The sequence below is a fragment of the Heterocephalus glaber genome, unplaced genomic scaffold, assembly GCF_053883595.1.
Source record: "Heterocephalus glaber isolate CG9 unplaced genomic scaffold, H.glaber_assembly_v1.0 deba00001481, whole genome shotgun sequence".
NCBI classification, from domain to species: Eukaryota; Metazoa; Chordata; class Mammalia; order Rodentia; family Bathyergidae; genus Heterocephalus; species Heterocephalus glaber.
Window position 1 is genome coordinate 33,425,114 of NW_028258317.1, and position 23,943 is coordinate 33,449,056.

The 23,943-nt window shown below is 43.4% G+C and overlaps 2 protein-coding genes and 1 pseudogene across 15 annotated transcripts in view; 1 reads left to right on the top strand and 2 right to left on the bottom strand.

The window, feature by feature from the left end:
• Saxo1 (stabilizer of axonemal microtubules 1) overlaps positions 1–22,068 on the top strand; it is a 144,189-nt gene extending 122,121 nt beyond the window's left edge. For 8 of the 10 annotated variants that reach the window (XM_087183436.1, XM_087183428.1, XM_087183429.1 and 5 more), the window contains 2 exons: positions 11,366–11,473; positions 12,911–22,068. The gene's annotated coding sequence lies outside the window, so the exon portion shown is untranslated. The remainder of the gene's footprint in view (positions 1–11,365; positions 11,474–12,910) is intronic. The other 2 variants (XM_087183432.1, XM_087183435.1) reach the window with 2 other exon arrangements.
• Positions 445–14,108, bottom strand: LOC101726452 (26S proteasome non-ATPase regulatory subunit 7-like; annotated as a pseudogene).
• Positions 12,154–23,943, bottom strand: part of Adamtsl1 (ADAMTS like 1) — a 1,037,009-nt gene continuing 1,025,219 nt past the window's right edge. For 3 of the 5 annotated variants that reach the window (XM_087183422.1, XM_087183425.1, XM_087183426.1), the window contains 2 exons: positions 16,881–16,990; positions 12,154–16,133 (listed from right to left, as the gene is read on the bottom strand). In XM_087183422.1, the coding sequence (XP_087039548.1) occupies positions 15,794–16,133; positions 16,881–16,990 (450 nt within the window). In that variant the 3' untranslated portion in view covers positions 12,154–15,793. The remainder of the gene's footprint in view (positions 16,134–16,880; positions 16,991–23,943) is intronic. The other 2 variants (XM_087183424.1, XM_087183423.1) reach the window with 1 other exon arrangement.

Consider the following 23,943-nt stretch of genomic DNA (forward strand, 5'->3'; position numbering starts at 1 on the left):
GACAAATATATCAAAGAGCTTTGGGTACAGTAGCTGTGTGTGCATGTCCATGGTACCTGGTGCAGGTTAGTATCTAGGCCTACTCAGTAATCCCTTCTGGATGGGGACACACACACACACACAAACATATGTGCATGCATACTGAAATGTTGAGGGGCTTGCAATAGGGTTTTAAGAAAATTAGTTAATTTTATTGGTACATTTTAGGTATACAATATGACATTCATCATTGGAAATTTGCACCTTTACATAATCTCTCTTGGTTCTTATTTTTTCCCCATTCTCCTGCCCTCCCTTCAACTCCTCCATCCCTCCCTATTTACAAATACTCTGTTTCTACTTTTTCATTTTCTCATATTAATTCCATTCCCTTCTTTCCTTTCCCCTCCCCCTCCCACTTCCCCTTCCCCTTTGCCCCTTTTCTTCCTATTTCACATCACCTATTATACATTTAGTCCTTATTTATGCTTTCAGTTTCTCACCCTAGAGAAACTATTTGGTATTTACACGTGTATCCTATTTATTTCACTTAAGAGTATCACCTCAATGTGCATCCATTTAGCTATAAATGTCTCTAATTACTCAGTTTTTATGGCAGAGTAGTACTCCATTTTATTAAAAAAAACCTCCTTTTCTTTATCCAGTCTCCAGGTGAAGGGCAATTGGGCTGCTTTGAAGCTTTAGCTATCACAAACTGTGCCGCTATGAACATGGGTGCACATATATCACTGTGGTATGATTCTTTTAATTCTTTTAGGAAGATACCCAGCAGGGGAATAGCTGGGTCAAGTGGGACCTCTAGTCCTAGTTCTTTGAGGTATTTCCATACTGATTTCCACAGTGGTTGCACCAGTCTACGCTCCCACCAATGATGGAGCAGTGTTCCTCTTTCCCCACACCCCTGCCAGCATTTGTTATTTGTTGATTTCTTGATAGCAGCCATTCTTTCTGGGGTGAGGTGGAATCTCAGTGTTGTTTACATCTGCATCTCTTGAACGACCAGTGATGTTGAACATTTTTTCATATGTTTGTTTGCCGCTTTTACTTCTTTGTGTGAGAAATGTCTGTTCATTTCAGATGCCCATTTTTGAATTGGGTCTTTGAATTTGGGGGGGGTCTGATTTTTTTCAATTCTTTATATATTCTAGAGAGTAGTCCTTTGTCTGAGGTACAGCTGCTAAAATTTTTTTCCCACATTGTAGGTTGTCTCTTAGCTCTGTTGGTGGTTTCTTTTGCAGTGCAGAAGCTTTTTAATAAGATGAGATCCCAGTTGTTGATTCTTTCTGGTAGTTCCCATGTTACTGAGGATTTGTTCATAAAGTTTTTTTCTATGCCAGTGTCTTCAACAGTTCTACCTAACTTATCTTCCAGCAAGTTTAGTGTTTCTGTCTTAATATTTAGATCTTTAATCCACTTCGATCTTAGTTTAGTGCATGGTGATAGGTATGGGTCTAGTTTTAATCTTTTTTGCCATCTTTTCTATCCATTTTGCTCTCTTCTTTTTCTTGTCCTTCTTTCTTCTCTGTGTCCCGGTTGGCAATATTGTTGTTGATGAGGTTGTGCAGGGCGACCACGGAGTAGATGAGAGAGGCCAAGCACATCACCACCATCTGGTCGTTGGTGTTCAGGTAAAAGGCCTTGACGAACTCCTGCAGGCTGATGTTGGGCAGCAGGTTGAAGACGTTCTGCAGCTGCTAGATGATCTGGTGGTTGACGGGCAGCTTGTCTGTGACTACTTATTCCAGGTAGCTCCAGATATCCAGCAGCTTGGAGTTCAGTCCCTTCAAACCATGGACCTGGTTAGTGATCCACTGGGACAGAGTGCCCACGGTAGTGTCTTTGATGTCCCGTAACAAGTACTCCACTCCCACTTCCTCAGCCTCCTCAGCTCCAATCTCACTGGTCATGTGTTCAAATATTTTCAAGGTTGGAGTCCCATCATTGTGACCTTCCTCCACAGAAATGTACACTTCTGTGGGCAGCCCCAGGTCCTTTGGCTTCATGTCAATGATGATCAACACTGAGTTTGGGCCAGTATCTTTTCGTGAGTTCATTGATGGTGCTGTCATTCTTGTGTAGTTTAGGGCCTGTGTGGTACCACCCCACTATTCTTTCTCTGGCATTGACTTTCTTAAACATTCCATACATGTTTTCCAAATAGTCATGGTCTAAAAACCAGACAGCCATCTTTGTCATTTTCATCAAAAGGGACTGCAAAACTGTTGGATACATCAAGTACTTTCTTTTGCCACGACCCCAAAAGCACACCAACAACGTGCTTCTGGTTTCCAACCTTGCCGATTCTTATTCATTAATGCCCAAAACACCAACTCGTCTCATTTTAAAAAAGAAAACCAGCCACCTCATTTATATTTTACTACAGTCAGACCAGATTCTCGCTTACAAACGATCATGGGCTGACAGCACTGCCTATATAGGAAACCATTCAGAGTACTGAATGTGGTATTTTGGAATATTGGTACGAATTTCAGAATTTCGGTATTTCGGAATATTGGTATTTCACAATATTGGTGTTTCAGAATGTCGAATATCAGTATTTCAGAATATCAAATATTGGTATTTCACAATTTTGGCATTTCAGAATCTCTGAATATCCGTGTTTTGGTGACGGCCTCCAAAGGCACACAAGCGCTTTCCTACAATACAACATCATTGCGGTGCGAGGGGTGAGCTCGGTGGTGGATGGGCTCGAGCCTGGCCCCTGCCAGGCAATAGCATCAACCAATTTCGTTATAACAAACAAGCTGTCCAGGCCTCTGAATGGCGGCAGCTGGGTGGGGGTGGGGTGGCTTTGGGCCACTCGGCTTCACAAACCCAGGGTGGTCTGCGCCCGTCTGGACCGCTCACTGCCCCACCTGCTACCCCGGCCTGCCTGCAGCTGCCACGTGGTCCCCAGCATGCCTGTGACTCAGCACTGCTCTGATCTTTGTAATTTCTTCCCTTGTATGAGCTTTGGGTTTGTCCTGCTCTTCTTTTTCTAGAAGCTTGAGGTTCAGCATCAGGTTAATTGGGCTTGCTCTGTTTTCCTAATATGAATATTCACTTCTATGAATTTCTCGCGTAAGACTGCTTTCATTGTGTCCCATAGATTCCGGTATGTTGTATTGGCATTGTCATTTAATTGTAGGAACTGTCTGATTTCTTCAATTTCCTCTGTGACCCATTGTTTATTCAGAAGTATGTTGTTCAGTTTCCATGTGTTTATGAAATTCTTGTGGTTTCTTTTGCTATTGATCTCCAATTTCATTGCACTATGGTCTGATAATGTACAGGGGATAACTTTAATTCCTTTGCACTTACTTAAACATGTATAAGCGAGTATGTGCTCTATTTTGGAAAATGACCTGTGTGCAGCTGAAAAGAATGTGTATTCTAATTTTGTGGGGTGGAACACTCTGTAAACATCTGTTAAGTTCATTTGTTCAAGAGTTTGATTGAGTTCTAGTATTTCGTTGCTTATTTTTTGTCTGGTTGATCTATCTATTTGTGACAGTGGGTTATTGAGTTCCCCCACTACTATTGTATTATTGCTTATTTGATTTTTCATATCTGTTACTATTTGTTTTATGTATTTGGGCATACTAGTGTTTGGTGCATAGATATTTATGATTGTCATCTCTTCCTGTTGGATCATTCCCTTTACAAGGATGTAGTGTCCTTCTTCATCTCTCTTAATCAGTGTTTGTTTGAAATCCACTTGATCTGCAAAGAGGATAGCTACTCTTGCTTTTTTTGGGTTCCTGTCGCATGCAGTATTGTTTTCCACCCTTTAACTTTCAGTCTATGAGTTTCCCTTTGAATTAAGTGTGTTTCTTGTATGCAGCATATTGTTGGATTTTGCTTCTTGACCCATTCTGCCAGTCTATTTCTTTTGATTGGTGAATTGAGACCATTAACATTGATAGTTATAACTGATATGTATTGACTTATCATTGTCATGTCTTTTTTTTTGTTGGATTCTCCCCCTTTGCATTTAATTTCTTGTCATGCCCAGTGGATTCATTCTTCTGGGCTTCCTGGGGTTGTGAGCCTCATTGTCTTTTCCTAGGATATTGTCTAAAATTTTTTGGAGTGCTGGTTTGGAATTCATGAAGTTCCTAAGGTGGTCTTTGTCATGAAAGTATCTTATTTCTCCATCAATTTTGAAAGATAATTTTGCAGGGTACATCAATCTGGGTTGGAGGCTGTTTTCCTTTAGGGCTTGAAATACGTCACTCCAAGCTCTTCTAGCCTTGAGGGTTTGTGTTGAGAAGTCTGCTGTGATTCTGATGGGCTTTCCTTTGTATGTGATTTGTTTCTTTTCTCTCGCTGCTTGTAGAATTTTGTTTTTCTGTTGGATTTCTGGAATCCTAACTGTTATATGCCTATGTATAGATTTTGTTTGATCAAGGCTAGCTGGAGTCCTATATGCCTCATTTATCTGTATATCAAGTTCTTTTCCCCTCCTTGGGAAGTTTTCTGCCATCACTTCTGTGAACAGTTTTTTTTTTATGTCATCTGGACTCTCTCCTGTTTCTTCTTTGACTCCAATCAGTCTTATGTTATTCTTCTTTGGATCATCTAGCAGCTGCTGGATTGATTTCTCAGGGCCCCTTACTATTTTAAAGAAATTTTTCTTTTTCTGATCACTATTGCAATCTTATCTTCTATATCTGAAATTCTGTCCTCACATTGGCTCATACTACTGCATAAACTTTCAATGGAGTTTTTAATCTGCTGGAAATCTGTTTGCATCTGTTTTATGGACTCCATTTTTTTAAATCATGTCTTGTGCTATGGGCACAATCTCTGCTGTTATCTGAAAAATTATTTCTGATTTCATTTTTTTCCACTTCCTCTTTTGTTGCCAGTTCAGCAAATCCAGGTGGTTGAATATCAGAGTGTTCCATCTTGTTTCCCTTTGGGGTTGCTTTAGGTGATCTGGGAGTCTGATTTTGAGACTTGTTTAAGTGCCTTCTCATTTCAACTGGGCGTGGGGTGGGAGGGATGTGTGTTGCTGGCACCTGCACAGCTCACCTCCTTGGCACTGGGGGTTGTGGTACGGTGGCCCAGAAGGTTCACCTCCTCTGCGCTGGGGCAGCTCTGTGCTTGGCTCTGGGGCTGGTGCAATAGGGTTTCTTTACACTCATATACTGATGAATTAATATGTAAGAAGGAATTATTATGTACAGGAACTGAAGGTTATTTAAAGGGATCTTGAAAACTTCATGTGTTTGAAACAGTTAATCACTTTTAGACTGAACTTTCTTCACTGTAGTAAACAGTCCCTTTGGTTTTGTCATGCACAGTCATGTATGGCGTTTGTCTCTTTCTTTAGTGTCTTGTTAGTTAATGGGCTCAGGAAGAGTCTGCAATCCTCTCACGGAGGTCACGAAGAGTGTCACATTCTGCTTATATTTCAAAGGTGGCCCATACAGAGTTGCTGATTGGAGGTAGGGTGAATATAAGAGTGAATCAGGGAAGACACCAGAACTTTGGGTCTAAGTGAGTAGAAGCATGGAGTTACAGTCCTTTGAGATCAAAGAGGCCTGGGGTGGGAGATCCAGATGCTGAGCAACTGGCAGGTGGCATCTGTGCAGTGAGGCAGGGAACTTCTTCTGTCTCCCTGGTCCCCAAGAGGGAGGATGGATGGTATCCTATAACTTCTATAGGCCTTCCTCTTGCTGTTCCCCCTTCTTGACTCACAAGTGTTAGGGATAAAGGGTCCTTTTTTATTAGTGAATAGTTTTATTAGTGAGAAATATATAGTACTGCATAGTGAGTGAGTTTTATTAGTGAGTGTTTTATTAGTCAGCAGTACATAGTACTTACATTTATTTTGAAGACTTGGTACATGTACATAGTGTATCTTGATTATTTTCAATTTCTTTATTACCTTTCCTACCTTTTTTCCTCCCTTCCCCATCCCTAAGAAGTCTGCCTGTTTCCTACCATCTTTCATTATTTTACTTTTTTATTTGTGTTTTAAGTTCCTCATATAAGAGAAACCAGGCAATATTTTGCTTTCTGTGTCTGACTTATTTCACTAACATTGTACTCTGGAGTTCCATCCTGGAGCTTCTCTGTAGATGGATAGTATTCCAATGTGTGTATATGTACCACACTGTCTTTGTTCATTCATCTGTCAATGGGCATCTAGACTATTTCCAGAGCTTAGGTGCTGCTGTAAATGTGGGTATGCATGTATCTCATAATAGCATGCCTTTAAGTCTCTTGGAGTATAGTCAGGGGAGGTATAGATAGGTCAAATGGAATTTCTGTTTTTAGTTTTTTGAGGAATCTCCATACTGATTTTCATACTGGTTGTACTAGTTTACATTCCCAGCAACAATGTAGAAGGTAGAAGCGTCTCCTCTCCTTGTAGCCTCACTAGCATTTTTTTTTTTTGTTGTTACTGGGGATTGAACTCGGGTCCTTGCGCTTGTGTGGCAGGTGGTGAAACCACTGAGCTAAATGTTGTTTATGTTCTTAATGAGAGCCATTCTTTCTCTTGTGTCCCAGCACAAACACAGATAGAGAGACCAACGGTGTAGGACAGAAGACACAGAAGCAACCCATGCCCTTTCAGTCATCTTATTTCTGAGAAAGGGGCCACAAACATGTTAGGGAGAAGATAGCCTCTTTAAGAAGTGGTGCTAGAAAAACTGGTTATCCATGTGCAGAGGATTGAAAGGTGATCCATATCTCTTAGTCTGTACTAAAGTCAAATCAAAATGGATCAAAGACATAAGAACTGAGACATAGACACAACAGAAAGATAATTTAGAGGAAACACTTGAAGCCATAGGATTGGTTGGGACTTCCTGATAGGACTCCAATAGCACAGGAAATAATATCAAGAATTAGCAAATGGGATTACATAAAAAAAAAAAAGAAACTCTGCACAGCAAAGGAAATGATCAACAGAGTGAAGGGAAGAATTTTTTGCCAGCTACTCTTCTGATTGAGGGCTAATATGTAGAATATATAAAGAACTCAAAAATTAACTGGCCCATGACAAATGACTCAATCAAACAATGGACAAATGAATTGAACAGGAACTTGTCCAGAGAGGTATAGGAAGGGCCAATGAGAACATGAAAAATGTCTATAGCTGTTGGGGAAATGCAAATCAAAAGGTGCTTTCTGAAGTCAAGGTCACCAGACCCTGGGGTGGAAAAGTTCTCTTGACTGCTGGGTGCTTCAGGGGAGGGGTGGTGGGGGAGCAGAGGGCAGGAGGGCTCCCTGGCCGTACCCACTGGGACGAGAGCTGCATGCCTGTCCTGCCTCCCATCTATTTCCTGCTCTCTCCAGGCAGGAACCCAGATCCTGTCATTCCAGACCTCTCTACCCTTTCATCACACACTACACTTCAGTCTTCTCTTGGCCACTTTCTTTTCTATTCCTTCCCATCGTATTTCGACAAAAGATCATTTTTTTTGAATCTACTTAAATTAGAAGAGGGGATATTGTAAATACTTGTAATTTAATTTTTTTAGTCACAGGTCCAAACTTGCCCCTGAAATAAGTGAGGTGGGAGCTCTGTGTCTCTGCCAACAGTCTGTGCACCCACAGTGGTGATTATGACGAGGCCAAATCCAAGCTCAGGCATAAACACTAGCAAACCAGCCCAAAGCAGTTGTGTAATGCTCCTTGGACTTGAGTAAGTCCTGCTCCCCAACCCTAGGCACTCTGGGAAACATGTTACTGCAGGATGTGTTTGTTCCCATGGTAACTGTCAGCTAAAAACTTCTTTGGTCAGATCATGCAAACAGAATTCGGCACAGAACCAAAGACAGTAATAGCTAGACTTGGAGTAACAGGCTGCCAGGTGTGCTGCTGTGTTAGATACTGGTGCTATTATAACACAGTATTATAGACTGGGTAATTTATAAAGAACAAACATTTAACTTGTCATAGTTCTGGAGGCTCAGAACTCCTGGATCAAGGCACTGGCATTTTGTGAGAATTATTCTCTGCTTCTGAGATGGCACTTTGAATGGTATATTCTTCAAAGGGAGAAGAACCCCGTGCCCTCATATGGCAGAAAGTGGACCGACAGAACCGAACTTAACTCCTTCCATCAAGCTCCTTTGTGAGACACCTAATCCTAGTCATGAGGGAAAGGGCCCTCATGAGGACCTGTCAAAGGCGCTGCCCCTTAATCCCATCACTTGGCAGCCCCTGAATTTTGGAGGGAACACATTCCAGCCATAGCAGCTGGAATTTTAGATGATTTAAACATTGATGCTATGTACAACGTCCAGTCCTTCAACACTGCTCATTTCACTGGTATATAATTAATGAATTTGTGCAATTAAGAGACTCTCATGTGGACTTAAATAATATTTAGAGTTCTTTCAGTGTTTGCTTCTGGAGGTTGCATTTACGAGTGGATATTTTAAATGTTAGCTAACTACCCCTAGCTGCTACATGGAGAGTGGACTGGAGGCACCAGAGTAGACTCCAGGGGTCTGGACAGGAGAACTCTGCAAATTCCCAGAGACAGGACTCAAACTAAAGGGAGAAATCACTGGGTGCTGATTGTGGAAAAAGTTAAATGAGGAAGAGCTGCAGGTTTTCCAGAACTGGACTTCACAGCTGGAGTAGGGCCCGTTGTCATTTGCTGTGGGATGTGTCTGCTTCTCAGATGGACCATGAGCTCCCTGAAGGCAAGGGTGTGAGGCTCGCACCTGAGTTCTCAGGGCCCAGAGTCAGTGCCTAGCATGAGTGTGTCTGGGTGGGAAAAGAAAGGTATATGATGGGAAACAAGATCAAGAAGGATGAGAAGGCATGGAGGCCCATCTGGCAGGGAGGACTGAAGTTGTGTTCCATCCCAGCTGGACCTAAGTGAGAAACCCAGTGCTGAGGGGGTGGAGGGTTCAGGTCACAGGTCCTTGTTCTCAGGCAGTAACCTTCAGTGTCCCCGTGGCAGCAGGGAGAGGCCTGCACAGGTCGAAGAAATCAGAGCAGGGGGTCCATGGAGCTGGACCTGCCCTGTATCCTGGCGTTGTGACACTCAGGTCTCTAGCCACAGAACAGAGTTACGCAAGTGACCATCACCTCAGTGAAGTCATTTCTTGGCCCTTTCATTATTATTTTAAAGATGATGGTGAGGGTGGAGGGGAGGAAAACCAATGCTGTACCTTATTTCATCACCTCGCTGGTTCAAGTTGTTCACAGCTTGTCTATTATCATTCAGGGGTTTGTAACGAGGTTGACCCCAGCCATCATGAAGTCCTGGAGGAGGAGGCAGATTTCCCAGGCTTACTTTCTGACTGAATGCTGACTGTGCAATCTCTTAGCCCTTAAGCATTCTGCTTAAATGTTATTTACGTTCGGCAGGAGAACCATTTTCCACTGTCCGCCTTCTCTTCATGCACATAAAACTGCACATTTAACTTCTGTTTACACATATATAAACCATCTCTTTAGGAGCAGCCTAGGGAATGCGTGAAGATGGAGTTTGCCTTTTGAAAGCAGAGGAGAGTGACTGTGTACACTGTGTTATTAGAAGTGTGACAAGTGGTTGATTAAGACCAGGTGCTTCACAGAAGCCATCTGAGTGAAGTTGTAAACCTCCAGTTGACAAGTAAGGTGACGGCCCAGTTCTTGTTAGCAAAGGCTTAATTACCAACAGCTGCCTCCTGGCTTGGGGGGAGGCAAAATAACAGTTGCGAACCCTGGAGTGCTATGAATAAGAAGCTGAGGTTTGCCGAAAGATAATGGTTTCTGACAATGTGATACACACTTGGCCTATAAAACATCTCTAAGTGGACAAGATGGTGGGTGAACAATGATTTATAGTTAAACTTGGAAGACTGGGAGAATTCACTGTGTATTCACTTCTTACTGCTTACTTCAAGGCTTGTTTCAGCACTGACATATTCCTAATTGGCAGTTTGTGACATGGATAACCTTCCCTATTTAACTCACGTTGAATGCATACTGAATGAATCATGAAGTCTTTAAATTATAGCTGCTTCATTGAACAAATTAGGGAAAGAGAGGGACAAAGCCAAGGGCATTGTACTTTATTGTACTTCCTAGTTTAGCCACCTTTGGATTAATTTACCTAAAAGGTTAATATTCTTTGGATTATTTCATATGAGCTCTATCCTTTACTCCATTTCCTTCCCCTTTGTGGATGGCTTTGACTACTGTTTGGAGCCCCACAGATAGATTATTGAGGGTTACCTGTCTCCTGCTAGCTGAAACCATTTATAAAGTTGGATTGTTTCCTTTGGGTTTGTTTGCAGGATGAAGTGAGAGGATAGTAGCATGTTGTTTATGAGAAACTTCATCACCTGTCAAGTGAGATAGCCTTAATTTTAGCTTTTATTTTACTTGTATATTTCCTTGAGTATGTCTCCATTTTTGTAATAACTCAAAGGAAATGGTAGTTATGTATACAGTTGGGCATGTTGAATTGAGCCTGGGCTATATGTTGAGACTGTATGGTAACTTTAATCCTGGGAAGTATTTCTGGATGTTTGTTGGAATATTGGTGTTTCTCAGTTGGTTATGTAGACTGATCTGTTTTCTTCTAAGACATAGAATTTGGTCCACTAGTAGCTGTCTTGTTATGCTGCTGTGTAGTACCGTTCTACACACATTTCCTTTTCAATCAAAGATGAAAACACAAGGGAGAGTCTTTCAAATATAACAATGGGAAATAACGTGAAATAGTAAAAATTGTGGTTGCTCTGCCCTTCATCTCCCTGTCTCTTTCAGGGTAGTTTGGATGATAATAACAATTAATTAATGTTCAGTGAGTGCATTGGTGATGTGTCAGCACATGAATCAACTAATACTTTCTCACAACAACCCTACCCTTTGAGCTATCCCACTTTAATAGGGGAGGAATTGGAGGCATGAATGAGTTTTGGTGTCCGTTGACCATTCTGGTCTTCATGGTGCTGTGGAATTCCTGGTTCATCTCCTTAGAGTGCTGGGAAGCCAACAAAGACAGGCAGGAACTGCAGCTTGAGGGGCTGCCATGCCAGGGCTGGCCCTAGTTAAGAGTTCAGACATTTTTACTGTGGTTGGTGGTGTACTGGTAGGAATCTCTTTTTCCTCTTGCTGAGTTTTGTGATTTTGGCTGGAAAAATGGCCACAGATTCTGTTTGAGCTGAGCCTTCTTGGAACTCTGCTCTGGTGTCTCTGGCTTTCCCACGTGCTGGGGATGCTGTGGGACATTGTTTGCTTGCTGGTATGTGAGTATTTACAATTCTAATATTGGATTTTTCCTTAACCTAAAAATTTTTAGAAAATAACTAGAATTCCAAGAAGAGCTTTTTGCACATACATCACACTGCCCAAGAGGGTGTGATGCACTGGAAGACGTACTGGGTTTGGCTTTCAGGCTCTGGGTCCTCTGCACTGTGTCTCACCTCAGTTTCTGTGTGGACACGAACCAGGCTGGGGATGGCCTGCACTTGGACTACAGCCTGCTGATGAAGACCCCTACAAGGTAATTTCGTTTATCTTTGCACTTTCCATGGTATCTAATTTTTATTAAAATGCTTTTTAAATAGGGGGCTAGGAACCTTATAAACCAGAAGTATCCAAAAGAATTGATTTTAGGACAGAAAAAAGCAACAGCTTCCATAAAATGTCCTACTGTCACCATCTACTGCCCTCAAAGCAGCAGGGAAGAACTGTGTGTGTGCTAAGGTGGTCATATGCAAACAGACAGTCAAAGGGTGGTGTGGAGGTGAAATGCAGTGATCTGTAAAGGTTAGCCTGTATTCACATCCACATTTTCATCACGCTGCAGCTCTTCTTATTGTGTACAGCCCTCCCTGGCAGTTAGCCTGACCTGGAACAAGAGCACTCTCAAAGCCAACCCTATCTATCACAGCCTTGCTTGGATTTCTTCCAGAAGATCTCATCTTCCTGCTACATAGGGCTCTACATGACTGCTCATCTCACTGGCAGCACTCAGCCTGCATATACCCACATCTACAAATGCATCTCTTCTGGGTTCACTTACAGAGCTGGCCCTTCCAGGCATGGGCCCCAGCTTCCCAAGCAGAGCCCCATACTGCAATTCTTCTGTCTTCCAGACACACATTGCTGGCTGAGAACCATCTGACAGGGTACAAAACATGATGGGAAGGCTGAACTTTAATAGAGACTCAGACAACGAGATTTAAATAAATAAGCTGTATTATCTGTACAAAAAATATAAATAACAGTTTTGTATTTTAGAGGAGGAAGTGCCTCCTTCCACATTATCCAGCAGCCCTAATAATATGTGGTACTGCTGAGTCACAATTCACAGAACAAACGTTAAATGTACATTCATCTCATGCAAGAAGCACATGTTTTCCACCCCAAACCTAGGCTCTCAGCTTGCTCTGAAACCCACTACCTGCTCTACACCCTGACAGCTGGAAGATGCCTGCTTTTTAGGAAATGTAAATATTTACTGCAAATTTTCAATAGCTATGGAATTTGTCTTCATTATTCTATGCATAACTATTGTGTCACAAATAACCTCTATTGTCCCACATTAGCATTTACAATCTATTCTGTACACAGTGAATAATGGATCCAGAATTAAACACCAACATCTATTAAAAATAGGAAAAATATAATAATCACCACTGAGTTTACAGAAACACAGCTTCAGGAAGTTAATAAAAAAATCCCCCAATATTTTTTCAAGATGACAATGTACAATTATTAATATTGCACTTTTTTATACAAGAAATCCTAATAAATATTCACAAAAGATATACATAGAAAACATTCTCTTTTATTTTAAATAAACATTACACTGATTTTTAGTAACATGATTTCTTAGAGCCTATTTTTGTGGTGAGGAAGAAAGCCCCACTCTATCCATTACTCACCTAGAAAAGATACAGATTAATATTATCTTCCTCCCAAATTTTACTTCTAGGCTGGATGGAAAATGCAGCCCTGATGTCAGTGGTGGCCTTGGGTGAGTGTCATTTCATAAGTGTGCATGTGAGGGTGGCTTATCACAGGGTTATATGACTCTGGCTGCCCCCTACTAAACTGGGGCCACTCAGGGATGAGGTAAAAGTTCTTGCCTGCAGCTACTGTCATCTGAATGAGTTGCCACACAGCCCCCCAGTGTGTATTTGGGCTCTTGCCTTTGCTGTAGCGTCTCGTCAAAGCTGGGGTGCTGCAGAGTGTGCATGCTGCTCTGCCTGCTGAGGAGCTGAACCAGCACAACTGTGGTCGGTTAATCAACATAAGGTTTGCAGTATTTCATTTGTGGGAGGGTGGGATGGAAAGCCTGTGAGGACTGACCCCTGGCCTTGGCTCCTCCTCATCCCACCCTCGCCTGCTGCATAAATACTGTGGACAGCAGCTCTCACAGTGCTCCTGGAGAGGCCTCAGACCCTAGGGTGTGCCATGGGCATGAACAAATCCAGGGAGTGTCCCACCCCACTGTCCCACTGGTCAGCTCTGGGAGGAAGTAGTTGCTTCAAACCCATAGGTATTCTCTGGCAAATTGATTAATGGTTTTGACCAACAGACCCCAGTCCCCAGCAAAGGCCAGACAGAGAAGTCTGGCCTATGCATGTTCAGAGTGCCCCTGGCCAACAGCAGCAGTTAGTTCAGGGCGAGGTGGGGGGGGGGGGTCCTGGCTACAAGGAGTAGCCTTGCTGCACAGCTGGATGCTGACCTCCTGCTAATGTTGCCATAGCTGCACAGGCAGAAAGCTTCCTGTGTGGAGAGCAGACACTCTCCCTATCCCAGGAGGGGGCATGTCTCCTCCCCAGCTGATGGATACTTTGAAAGGGGAAGCAGAGCTCTAAACACCCCCAATCCTCCCCTGAACCCACCGAGGTGCACTGTGTGCCCCAGGGCTCAGAGTGTCTCCTGAGACCCCTGCACCGCCTGGAAGTACCTCTGCCCGTGTGCTCCTCCTCACTGAGGAACACGCACAGGCTTCCCTTCCTTTCTGTCCCTTCCCTTTCTGCATCACTGTGTGCCTCGGGCCTACTCTGATCGTCTCCTCCTCCACCACTACAGATCCGTGTTTGCATTCTCTGTGGTCCCCAGCCCCCCTCAAGAGCCGAGTTCCGGGCCAGTTTCTGCCTCAGCGGGGAGCCCCTTGTCCTCATTGCCCCTGAGGAAGCAGCAGCGGTGGCAGAGGAACAACCCCCCTGTGTTAGCAGCATGCTTCCGGAAAGACACAGCTGCACCAGTGGTCTGCACCAGTGCTTTCAAAGCCCTCAAGCCTCCTGGGTCCCTGGAGCCATGGCTCCCTCGTCCTGGGCCGCCCTTCCAGAGACCTGGGTTGGGAGGAAGCTGGCTTTGTCAGGGAGCTGCTACTTCTGCCCTGCAGCCCTCCCACGCCAGCCCTCTGCCTTCCCGTGCTCTGTCCTCCAGCTCCTGGGAAGAACAGGTGCTGAGCCCTCAGGAGAGAGATGGGAAGGGCAGAGAAACAGGAAGTTCTGTCCAAGGCAGGCGGCTGCTGAGTCCCGTGTGGGGCAGGGCAGAGCCGGGCGGCCGCCGCGCCATCTTCACACTTGGCCGCAAGTTCCACAGCAGCGCAGCTGGAACTGGCTGAGCTGGCAGAGCTTCAGCTGTTTCACCTTCTCGCAGTACCTGGTGGTGTCCCTGCACTCCCCTGGGGAGGGGAAGGAAAGGAGATGTGAAACAGAGGCTAAAAGGCTGCAGTTCAGCCTGGCGTGGGTTGCCCGGGCCTCTGGGTGGCCTCACCCTGGCTGAGCGAGGGTGTCTGGCCGGAGAGGGCCTCTCTCAGGTGCTCACTGCTCCTTTTTGCGAGCTGCCTTTACTTCCTGATGGTACTTGTCCTCTCCTTCCTCCTGACTACCCCTACAACCACCTCTTTGCCTGCCCTTTCCCTTTTGCTGGGCACTGGGTATCTGGGTGACTGTCATCCCAGAGAGGCTCCCAGGAGGACTGATTTCCGAATTCTCCCCGAGGGAGCAGGCAAAGGAGGGCCTAGCTGGAGCTCACCATCCCATGGCCTTGGGCCTTCCCTTCTCCGTTAAGCTTTGTTTTCTTATATTCTCCACCTAAGCCTTTCTCTTCCTTCTGCCTGCCAGGCTTCAAACATGGTGTTCCAGTTCGGTTCTGATGCAGACTAAACAGCTCTTAAACACTGGTGCCGCCTGGATCTGGTCGCGAGTCCTTGCTCACGTGCACACTGGTGCCCCTGAGGTGGTGAGCCTTTGCGGTGGGTGCAGGTCAGCGTGGCACCAGGGTAGGAGACCATGGTCCTCAGTGAAGCTCAGTTTGGGGAAGACTGTGCTCCTATGTTTGTTTTTTTCTTATTCTTTGTCTCAAGATTTTTTTCCTTGTGGGGAAACACTTCCACTTTGGGCTCTGGGTTCAGAGAAAGAAAAACTAGACCGCTACCCAGCCGGAATACAAGTGCTGGTGCTAGGCTGAGGGAGAAGAGGGTGAAAGAGGCGTGGGTTTCTGCTCACTCCAGGTGTCGCTCCTAGTGGGGAGGAGGCGCCATCAGCAGGTCCTTGGTCAGTGAGAGGCAGAGCAGCGCCGGGCAGAGCTGGGTAGGAGGATGTACTCTGTCCCGTCAGTATGAACAGTATTCTCTTTGGTAGTCTGGCCTGGGGAGCCAGTGTTTAGCCATCTCTAGGAGCAGCCTGTCTGACTGCAGGCAAGCTGGAGGCCAGTTCCGTCAGCACCTGGCTCTCTGGCCACAGCGGAGATGGCAGAAGCCCGTGGGGACACCCTGCCACCTCCACAGCTGGGCATGTAGACACACACCTTTGTGCACACCCATGCATCCCAATAACAAGGTTCCACTCACCCTGGCTCATACTCCTTGGGGAACCTGATCCAGTGGCCTGCCTTTGAGCTCAGCCCCAGGGACTTCCCGCTGCACCCGGTGCCCTGTGGGGAATTTGCAGAGTGTCCTTTGGGGTTGGAACGTACTGTTTTCACATGGGGTGACGTTGCAGCGCTGCCAGTTGGCAGGCCGGGTGCCCCAGGAGCACAGGTGGTCAGACACAGCCTTATTGGTGTGGGCATGCACACACTCTACCCGCCGGGACTGGAAGCCATAGTTGCCACAGGTCGCTGTGCACAAGGTCCACAGGCTGACCCTCCAGTGCACACTGCAGGCCTCTGACCAGCAGTTCTGAGAGCTCACAGGCCTGTGGAGGAGGGACAGGGTTAAAGTTATGATCTGTGGGGATCAGACCTGGGATGCATGAAATGCTGCTATACCTGGGAATGTCAGTAACGGGCTCCTCAGAACTCGGGGTGTCAGTAGACCAGGGTTCTGATCTGTGTTCCATATGGAACGGCATATAATGGCCCTTCCCCAAGGCGGGCCTGCCTCTGCTCTTCTCCACAAGGTCTGTGTCGCCATGTGGCATGAGAACGAGCTGTACTCAGGTGGAGACTGGCAGAACAGAACTTGGCAGCCCGTCTCTGGGACTGGGTCCCAACTGAGAGTGATGAGCTTCCTCCCAGGGGGCATCTGCAGAGGGTGTGGTAAGGGGCGGGGCTGGACAGGGGTGAGAGGTGGAAATCTAGGGACAGGGCCCTGTCACACCCTGTAAATCAAGGTCAACCAGTGTGAGGAGCTGGTGGGGCCGCTGGGGACAGTGGGCCACTCTTCCTGCCCACAGTGGGGCTGGTGTGGATTTCCCGTGGTGTCCAGGCTCCACCAGGGAGCTGACTCCTGCCTGCTTCATCCCCACCAGAACAAAGCCTAGCATTCAGCAAGCACGAGGTCTCACTGAGCCATCTGTCCCTGGAGGGCTCAGGAGTTGTGTGGCATGACGGAGGTACATGAGCAGGGCATCTGATGCCGAGGCTGTGGGAGGCTGGTGGGGTGCATTCTGGTACCACCAGTGCTCCGTGGCCCAGGAAGAAGGCCCAGGGCTTTCTCTTACCTGGGGAGGGCGCTGCACTGCTCTGATGGTAAGGCGATGCCGTCCCGGGTCTGGCAGAACACCTGTCTGTGCTGCATGGCCAGGTGCGGCCCTACACAAGGCCCGCTGCACTGCAGGCAGAAAAAGGGACATCCGTCCCGTTAGCCAGTCAGAGGTGGAGGCTGCATGCCGGGCCACGTGGGACCAGGGTCCTCGGCAGGACCCCAGCCATGTTGGAGGCCCTTGGGTCACTTCCCCCACCTCCTGCCATCTGAGCACACTCACTGGCACGTTCTCCTTCTGCCACAGCTCTCCTGTGGTCTGTGGGCACTGTGCTAACAAATGGCTCAGGAAAGAATAAAATCTGTTAGAGAGAGTCGGCCCCCTTCCAGAATAACTGTGTGAAAGCCTTCTTGGCACTGTGTGCTAGGGATGGGGAGGTAAACTTTGGAGCTGAAGACCTCGAAACAAGTTACTTCCCCACTGCAGGGTGAGGATAATTTGGTTTATTATGTTCTTGCTAAATTTCTCCAAGTACCTATGTCCATCATTTTTTTCCTTCCATTGGCCTCATTTTCCTCTAGGACAAACCTAGGAGAGCTGAACAAAAGCAGGCTCAGGTGTGTGTAGTCCTCCTTGCATTCTCTTGCCATGTGCTCATGAGCTTTAGCTTTTCTCAGAGTTAGCAGAGCCAGACCCAATCCAGTAAGCCCTCATTTGTCTGTAAAATACAGAAGTGACCTGCATTCGGTTCACTGATCTTGTCAAGCTTGATACTCATAGTTTTTGGACAGGTGTCCTCATATTTTTACTTTGTCCAGGTCCCACAAATTATGTGACCAGTCTTGTACACAGGTGAAGAAAGAAAACAGTATCAGCATTTTGGAAACTTACTGTACCTACTCTCATCATTCTTTCCTCCTCTCCAAATGTGACCGCTGTCAAAATTCAACTTTCAACACTGTCTAGTTTATGCCTGTTTTTGAAATTACATGAACTATATTTTATGTCTTTTAGACAGGGTCTCACTTTGTACCCCAGACCGGCATTGAACTCATGATCCTCCTGCCTCAGCTTCCTGAGTGCTGGGATTATAGTTATATGGCACCAAAACTGGTTCATGTTTATTTTTTGCATCTGGCTTCTTTGTTTTCTTACTATGCATTAGGCATGTAACTGAAGTTTGTTTATTTTCATTGATGTGTAGCACTTTATGAATATCTATAATTTAAAATTTCATCTACATTTAATAAATGATTTATTTCTTTATAGTTTTTTTTTTTTTGGTACTGGGGATTGAACTCAGGACCTTGCACTTGCAAGGCAGGTGCAGTGCCACTGAGCTAAATCCCCGGGCCTCTTTATAGTTTTTATAATCAGTATTGATATAATATTTCAAAGAACATTTTTATATGTCTTTTGTGGCATATATTGGATATAGCCATTGGTAGTATGATCAAAATATATGATGAACATTTTAATTTAAATGGAACGAGAGAATAGAACTCATTTTGTGACAATTCAAAAAAAAATATAGTAAAAGCCATTGCTATTAACTGCCCTCACAGTATTCTCCCTGGCTTTGAACACACATATCCCATTGTTTTTGCTACTTTCTGAGGCAGTTCTGGAAGTCCTTTTTTATGTCTTTATAAGGTGTCAAAAATATGGTGAATGCTGGTGTTGAGCACCATCCAATGGAAAAGCAGGCTTGTAAAAACATTACTGTGTGTCCTCACCCAGGATTCACTGGATCTGGCACCAAGTGACTTCTGGTTCTCCACAGTCAAAATGACCATGAAAGGTAAACATTTTGAATCAATTCCAGACGCTGAGACAGCCATGACAGTGCATCGAAAGACACAGAAGAGGACTTCTGGAACTGTGTCAGAAAGTGGCAAGAATGATGGGATAAGTGTGTTCAAAGTGAGAAAGAGTATTCTGAGGGAGATCAACGGTAATGTGTCTTTTACTGTAATAAATTAAAAAGCTTAAAACATTTCTGTATTTTTCGATTATACCACATAGATGTAGGAATGAGTGTGGATATTTTTACATTTAAGAGATTATTGTCAAACAGGTTTCCAAAGTGCTTTTGCCAATTTCTTTTCCTGTCAGTGGTGTATGAATTTCCACTTGGCTGAAATTTTTGGAAAATCCTGGAATTGTCATATACTTGCATTTTATATCTTATGCATTCTAGTGAGTATATAGTGAATATAGTTTTTTTTCAAATTACATATCCCTTGTTACTGAGGAAATTTAACATCTTTTTATTGGATTATGTCTCCTTTTAGTGAGGTGCCTATTCAATCATTTTTTTCACCACTTTTCTACTGTTACCTATATCTCATTAGTTTTCCAAGATTCTTATATATGTATTTTAAACGCAAGCAGCCTACTCCCTGATTTTGTTTTTTTAGTTCTTTTTTCCATTCTGTGAGTTTCACTTTTCACTCAAATGCTTTTGATGAAGATCTAAAGTTTGATGTATTTTATTAACCCCAATTTTATTTTGTTTTGATTTAAAAGATTGTTCCATGTTCTTGCTGTCATTAATATGTGTGTGTGTGTGTGTGTGTGTGTATTTGTTTACCTCATGACCATTTAGGTGTACAATTTTTAAGTATATGATTCACTAGCATAAAGTATCATTCATATTGTTGTACAGCCAGCACCATTATTCATCTCCAAAACTTTTTCATCATCCCAAGTTGAAACACTATGCCCACTAAAGGATAACTTCCCATTCCTCTCAACTATTACTCTCTATGAATTTGACTATTAAATATCCCATAAATGGGATGATATAGTATTTGTCCCTTTTCATGTCTGTGGTGCAAATATATATGTTATCTCTTCCTCTTGGATTTTTTCCTTTCCAAGGATGTAGTGACTTTTATCTCTCCTAATCAGTCTTGGCTTGAAATCCGCTTTGTCTGCAAACAGAATAGCTACTCTTGCTTTTTTCCAGGTTCCTTTCACATGGAGTATTGTTTTCTATCCTTTGACTTACATCTTATAAATTTTTTTTAGTTAAATGTGTTTCTTGTATGCAGCATATTATTGGATCTTGATCCATTCTGCCAATCTATTTTTTTGACTGGTGAATTGAGACCATTTACAATTATGGGTATAACAATTGTGGGTATAACAATTATGTTTTGACTTACCCTTGTCATGTTATTTTCCTGTTGTTCCCTTTCTTTCCCTTCTATTTAATTGCTTTTCTTGCCTGGTAGATTCATTCTGTTGGGGTTTGTGTAGTTGTAGTCCTTGCTATCTCTTTCTAGAATGTCCTTCAGAAAATTCTAGAGTGCTGGTTTGGTGGTCATGAATTTCTTCAGGTCTTCTTTGTTATGGAAGTATCTTATTTCTCCATCAATTTTGCAAGATTATTGTTATTAAATATTATTATTATTATATTATTTTGTATCAGGGATTGAACTCAGGACCTTGTGCTTGCGAGGCAGAGGGTGGCACCACTGTGCTAAATCCCTGGACCCTTGAAAGATTATTTTGTGGGTTACATCAGTCTGGTTTAGAGGTTATTTTCTTTTAGGGCTTGAAATACTTCACTCCAAGCTCTCCTTGACTTTAGGGTTTGTATTGAGAAGTCTGTTGTGATTCTGATAGGCATTCCTTTATAGGTGATTTGTTTCTTTTCTCTAACAGCTTTTAATATTCTATTGTTGGTTGAATTTCTGGAATCTTGACTATTATGTGTCAATATATATGTATATATAGACACGTATATATGTGTATATATTAATCATGGGTAATTGGAGTTCTGTATGCTTCACTTATCTGTATGTCAAACCTCCCCCCCCCATTTTTAGGGAATTTTTCTGGCATTACTTTTGGGAGCAGGTTTTTGATGTTGTTTGCACTATCTTCTGCTTTTTCCTTGACTCTGATCAATCTTGTTATTTTTTTTTGCATTATCTAGCAGCTGTTGGATTGATTGTTTTTCTTTTGTGGTCCCTTGCTATTTTAAAGAAATCTTTCGTTTCATGATCATCAACCACAATCTTGTCTTCTATATCTGATATTCTGTCCTCACATTGGCTCATTCTGCTGTATATACTTCTTTTTTTTTGGTACCGGAGATCGAACTCAGGACCTTGTACTTGAAAGTTAGGCAGCAGCACCACTGAAGTAAATCCCTGGCCCCTGCTGCATATACTTTTAATGGAATTTTTAATCTCCTGGGTATGTGTTTGAATCTGTTTCATGGATTCCATTTCTTTCCTATGTAGGGTGTTCATGGTTTTCTAAGCACCTCCATTTTCCTAAGAACCTCCACTTTTTTTTTTATCTGTATCTGCTCTAGAGTCACTAAGCAAGTCTTTCATTAAACTATTTCTACTTTGATTTTTTTCCCCAGAGCTTCATTCATCTGCTTTGTCACTTCCACTTCAGAGTCTATGTGGGTAGGTTTTAAATTGTTCTACCTCATTGATCCCTGGGTTTTCCTTTGGTGACCTGGAAACCTGAGGTTGCATCTTGCTTAAGTGTTTTCTCATTTTGTATTTTTTTAAAAGTTTAATTCCTGGGTTGATGCTTGTAAGTTGTTTATGCCAAGTAGCTTTATTGCTAATATTTAAAACCTTAAGAAATGACTACTTCTCAGAGATGTCTTCCAGGTGTAGCTGGCTTTTGGGTTGTGAGTCTGTTGCAAGATCCTACCTTTTCAATTTATTTGGGATGAGACATTCCTGCCTATTTGGACTAGCCCCTGGTTCTTTGGCACTGGTCTATAGTATTGTTTATGACCCTCAGGCAATCTCAGTCTTGGCATATCAGGAAGAACAACTGATTAGAACAACTATGCCACCTTGGCTAAAGTAGTATAATTAGCAATAACAATAGCATCAAATGTAACTATTAATTTGCCATTTTTAACTGTATGGACTAGTTTTGTGGTTTGATAACAAAATCTAGAACCAGAAAATTGTATATAGTAAATATGCTCTCAGTATGGTGCCTAAGGGGAGAAAATTTAAAAGAGGTTAGGGGAAAAACAGAAATAGAAGAAGAGGATGAAGCAAGGCTGATTATGCAAAATTTGGGAAACTGGTGAAGACAGGAGGGAAAGAAAGAAAGAAATAAAAAAATAGAACAACAACAAAAACTAGAAACAGCGTTCACACATATAAAAACAAGAATAAAGAAAAAGAACAAAAGGAGAAAAAAAAAAAAGGAAAAATGTCCACTTCAAGGCATGTCTCTGCTGTTACTGGTAGACAGAATAGACTGACAGAGCCCAGAAGCCTGCTATAAAGTAGGGTAGCAGATAATCTCAGCAAGCCTGCACCCTTAGTTCTGAAGCGCAGGCTGGTTTCTGGCAATGAGGCTGGAACCAAATTTATTCAGCCTGCAACACTCTGTGTGCCTCCTGCTGCCTTGAACTTGGCTCCTTGGCTCCTGCTGACTTGAACTCAGTTCTGCTTCACTCTGATGGAGCTGGCCCATAGTTGCTCTAAGTTCTGAGCTCAGTTGGCCCCTCTCCAAGATGGCTACCAGCCAATCACCCTCTCCTGGGTGATGTTTGTATCTAAGTAACTCACCAACCATTGCAGTCCACTACATCCACTGATGTGTTTCTTTGTGGAGGCCTCTGGGGTCCCCAGTCATCACTGTGTGTCTGTAAGTTAGAGCTGGTTTTCCCATGCACTGAGTCAGGGCTCAGAGAGAAAGCGCTGCTTGCTGCCTCTTTCTTCATTGAAGTCTGTCTCTTCATTCTCCCTGTGGCCTTCAATTCTTCCCTCAGATCCTTGGTCCTTGCTCCTACTTCCCTCCTCCTTTCCTTCCTCATGTTGCTGTATTGTGGTGTTTTGAACACCAAATCTCAGAGAGTCTGTTTCCCTGCTGTTCACCACTCTACTGTCTTCCTGGAAGTTCCCTGTTTAATCTTTTGAGGAACTACCATACAGTTTTCCACAGGGCTGTACTATTTTATGTGACTACCCCCAATGCACCACTACACTAGAGTCCCGGTTTTGGTACATGTTCATTAACACATGTTCTCTTTTTTTTCATAATAGCCCTCACACCTAATGGGTGTGAAGTGGCGTTGATCTGTAGTTTTGATTTGTATTTCTTTAATTTGTATATGGTACAATGTCTATTCAAGTCCTTTGCCTGCCTGCCTGTCTGTCTACCTACCTGAGTTTTATAATATACTCTGGATATTAACTCATTTGCTGTGACTTGCAAATATTTTCTTCCATGCTATGTTTTACCTTTTCATTCACTTGAAAGTGTCTCCATTTTATTTATTTATATTGTTGCTTGTACTTTTGGTGTCTGCTATTGTTTATGTCACCCTCCTCCCTCAAAGTTTATGTGTTAGAAACTTAAATCCCAAACTGATTTGTTGATGGAATCTAGAGGTGAAACCTTTGAGAGGTAAATAAGGTCAGATGAGATCATCTGGGTACTGCTCCATGATGCTACTAGTGGCTTTCTAAGAGGAATGGAGACCTGGGCTTGCTCCCTTGCTGTGTGATGCCAGTCCAGCCATGACACAGCAGGGAGGCCCATCATATCCTACATGGGAACCTCACATTGACACTGAACTTCCCAGCCTCTAGAACTGTGAGAAACATTATTTTTCTTTATAAGTTACCTCATATGTGGTATTCTGTTATAGGAACACAAAAAAGACTAAGATAGTTTAATATGTAAGATAGCATTGCTAAAGCCAAAGTCCTGAAGGATTCTTACTGTTTTCACTTTGGTATATGGTGTAAGAGAAGGGCCCAATTTTTTTTTTTTTTTTTGCCTATGAATACCTAGCATTTGTTGAAAGCACTGTTCCCTGAATGATCTTAGCATCCTATTGAAACTCACTTGATTATATACTTATATTTGAGAGTTTATTTCTGGGCTCTATTAAATTGGTCTATATGTATTCTTTTATGCTAGTACCATAAAGCACTTTTTTGATTACTGGAGCTTTGTAATAAGTGTTAAAGTCAATAAGTGTGAGTCCTCCAATTTTGTTCTTTTCATGGTTGTTTTGGCTATTCAGAGATTATATATTTTAAGAATCTAGCTAAGCATGGTAGTGTGTGCTTGT